Here is a 3,701-nt window from a genome sequence, read left to right on the forward strand (position 1 = left end):
CCCCATGATTCAGGGACCCCAGAGGGGCCTACCAGCTCTCTCCCCATGATTTAGCGACCCCAGAGGAGCCTACCAGCTCTCTCCCCATGATTCAGGGACCCCAGAGGGGCCTACCAGCTCTCTCCCCATAATTCAGGGACCCCAGAGGGGCCTACCAGCTCTCTCCCCATGATTCAGGGACCCTAGAGGGGCCTACCAGCTCTCTCCCCATGATTCAGGGACCCTAGAGGGGCCTACGAGCTCTATAAATTGTAGCTTGGTCTAGACCTGCTCTATCTGTAAAGTTATGATCTGACACTATAAAGAAAACTGAACTGAAAAGCTCACTTGTATTTCCATCTGTGACTTGTCTCTGGTCAGCACACTGCAGGGACATATGACCCAGTCCTTCTGGGACATACTGCCACTAACAAAGCACACTGCAGGGACATATGACCCAGTCCTTCTGGGACATACTGCCACTACCAAAGCAGGGACACATGACAAACTGATAAATAACGTGGACACAGAGAAGTGACTCTAACCCGCTCTGAGTAGTCCTCAGGATACTGCCTCCGCACCTCTGGCCCTGTTAGAGAGGACAGACAGAGAAAAGGACTGTTAGAGAGGACAGACAGAGGAAATCACTGTTAGAAAGGACAGTCAGAGGACAGGAATGTTAGAAAGAACAGTCAGAGGACAGGACTGTTAGAGAGGACAGTCAGAGTCAGAGGACAAGACTGTTAGAGAAGATAGACAGAGGACAGGAGTGTTAGAGAAGACAGACGGAGGACAGGAGTGTTAGAGAGGACAGTCAGAGGACAGGACTGTTAGAGAAGACAGACAGAGGACAGGAGTGTTAGAGAAGACAGACGGAGGACAGGAGTGTTAGAGGACAGTAAGAGGACAGGAGTGCTAGAGAAGACAGTCATAGGACAGGAGTGTTAGAGAAGACAGACAGAGGACAGGAGTGTTAGAGAAGACAGACAGAGGACAGGAGTGTTAGAGAGGACAGTCATAGGACAGGAGTGTTAGAGAAGACAGACAGAGGACAGGAGTGTTAGAGAAGACAGAGGACAGGAGTGTTAGAGGACAGTAAGAGGACAGGACTGTTAGAGAAGACAGAGGGAGAAGTAATTAAATTGATCATGCACCCATACATTTCCTTCCTTCATATAAAAGTCTAGATCTAGAAGCCGTGTATTTCTTCTGAGATAAATTCCATTAGACCACAAGGTTCCATATTTAAAACAGCAGAGGAAGTCAGACAGAAGAAGATTAGTGTGTACACTCAACAGGATATTAGGAAATTCTTAGAAATACAACCGACAACCCGACACTATCCTGGATATGACCATTATGACTCATAAACTCTTCAAACCAACCAGTGTGTGTGTGTCTGTGTGTGTGTGCTGGTTGGTCACCATGACAACCAGCCCCACAGGTACTAATCTGCCATTAAAAAGGAGGACGGGCACCGCGGGCGAGTCGAGCCGGGTAGAGCTGGTACTGGTACTAGCAGTGGGTAAGCGCCATAAGAGGGACTGGTTCCATCCAACACTGCCTGAGGTCCAAAGGGGTCCCCCTGCGATTTGGATTTTACACTAATCCATATTGCAATTTCAATAGAAATTATGATAAAAATATAAAATTCATTGTGCAGCCCTAGTAGTAGATTTTTATTTCTGTCTGTCTATTTTGATCAGTGTACCTCCTGAAATTGGGTTTAAAGACACAATGATGACGCGTGAAGTAAACAATAAATGACATGAATATTGAGATACATGTATCTTTATTTCAGGGTCTTTGAATTACTGTTTCTGTGTGATAACAAGGCTGACAGCTGAACTGCACCCCGCCCTGACCCTGCCCCCCAGAAGAGAAGCTGTGTGTGTGCAGAGCGTTGAGATACTCACCGGCGCTGAGTGGGCCTGGGTGGGCCACCTCCACATACAGCTCAAAGGGGGACACAGGGCTCTCCCTGCAACACAGCACACTGGACACTGAGAGGGGGCTCCACCACGGTCTGGACCATGGTCCGGACAAACCACACACATGGATCATTCCCTCTTAAACTCGGCTTTAGTTCCCACTTACATCCAGCCTGATAATCTGCACGCTGATGTTTGGCCTGCAACTACTTATCTTTACTAAGAATCAACATGCGCCGGAACTGTCACCTTTTAACATATGGTCTGTACAGTCACGTGTGTTCTTCATTTATCTTCTCTTATAATCTCATGTTTATGCTTTTATTTTAATTTCATGTTGATTTTAGGATGGTTTTTCTGCTACATGTTTGTGTTGTGAAGATACAGATTGTAGCTCTATGCCCAAGAAACATTTCCCCTTAGGGACAATAAAGTGTATTCTGTCTGTCTGTCTATTTATCTATTCCCCACATGTGTGTACAGTCTGTAGACACCCCCCTCCTGACCACTGGGTCTAATGCATCACTGTCACAGTGCACGGCGTCATGAAGCCCTGTACAGTAGTCAGGGATGTTGTGATGATGTCACAGTCACTTTCCAACCACCAAGATGAAATATCATGAGCTCATTTTACACATAAACACATAACATAAACCATGGCCTAGGATGCCCCAGTTCACCACCTGGAGCCAGACTGCTGGGAGCCTGCAGTGTCGACATGATGGAGCAGAGGAGGGACAGAGGTTCTCTGTTCTATCTAACATCTGGGGGCCACACACACACACACACACACACACACACACACACACACACACACACACACACACACACACACTCACAGATGTGTCTCATCTTGTGATAACCGTTAGCAGACCAGAAGAGCCACCTTAACGCTCAGTGGAGTCAGTGTTTTTAGCCTGTGTCGCAACAAGTCCAGCGGGCCTATCGTCACTACTCTGCCCTAAGAGAGGCTGCGTGAGGCGGGCTGCCGGGCCGCGGCGGCCGGCTGCAGGCAGCCTCAGGGCGGACCCTCTCACCTGATTCGGGAGCCCATCCTGAAGCGGCGGCGGGCAGCGGAGTGTGTCCGGAGCTGTGTTCACAAGCTAACCTGATGCTAAGCTGTCACACACAGCTAGACACCGCCATATCTGTCTGCAGTGACGCGGAGATCACGCTCCGCGCCGCGCTGTATCATGGGACATTGAGTATGTTGTAGCAGGGCGGTCGATCTTTGGTGGGTCTGTAGACAGTTCCGTGTAAAGCTACAAACTACAACTCCCACGACACCTCGTCAACACCATTGGAGGGTCGGCCGTCATTTACTGCTGCTGTAGTCTACCACTCTGTGTGTGTGTGTGTGTGTCTGTGTGTGTGTGTGTGTGTGTGTGTGTGTGTGTGTGTGTGTGTGCACGTGTAATGATACATGTGTGGACTCTAGTTGTATGGCTGATTCCATTTCATAATCAGAAAATTATTTATTTCAGGTAAGTAGCACTATCTAGGAATTTACCTTAGTTAATGGTGCATACATAAAAACATATTCAAGTTAAAAAATGAAATAAACAAACAATAAAAACATAAACAAATAACACCTAGGCCCACAGATAACTATTCAACTAAAAGAAGCTGTATGGTTTTAGTGCAGGATGTGCAAAGCTTTCAATTCAATTTTATTCATAGTATCACTCTATAACCAGAGTTATCTCAAGACACCAGAGCAGGTCTAGACCGCTCTATAATTTACAGATAGAGCAGGTCTAGACCGCTCTATAATTTACAGATAGAGCAGGT

The 3,701-nt window shown here is 47.3% G+C and overlaps 1 protein-coding gene across 1 annotated transcript in view; it reads right to left on the reverse strand.

The window, feature by feature from the left end:
- Positions 1–3,106, reverse strand: part of dennd1a (DENN/MADD domain containing 1A) — a 19,495-nt gene extending 16,389 nt beyond the window's left edge. Inside the window, exons 1-3 of the mRNA XM_034896964.1 lie at positions 2,948–3,106; positions 1,896–1,960; positions 525–568 (exon numbers count right to left, since the gene is read on the reverse strand). Coding sequence (XP_034752855.1) covers positions 525–568; positions 1,896–1,960; positions 2,948–2,964 — 126 coding nt within the window. The 5' untranslated portion in view covers positions 2,965–3,106. The remainder of the gene's footprint in view (positions 1–524; positions 569–1,895; positions 1,961–2,947) is intronic.
- Positions 3,107–3,701: the final 595 nt, after the last annotated feature.

The sequence above is a fragment of the Etheostoma cragini genome, chromosome 16 (genome assembly GCF_013103735.1).
Source record: "Etheostoma cragini isolate CJK2018 chromosome 16, CSU_Ecrag_1.0, whole genome shotgun sequence".
NCBI classification, from domain to species: domain Eukaryota; kingdom Metazoa; phylum Chordata; class Actinopteri; order Perciformes; family Percidae; genus Etheostoma; species Etheostoma cragini.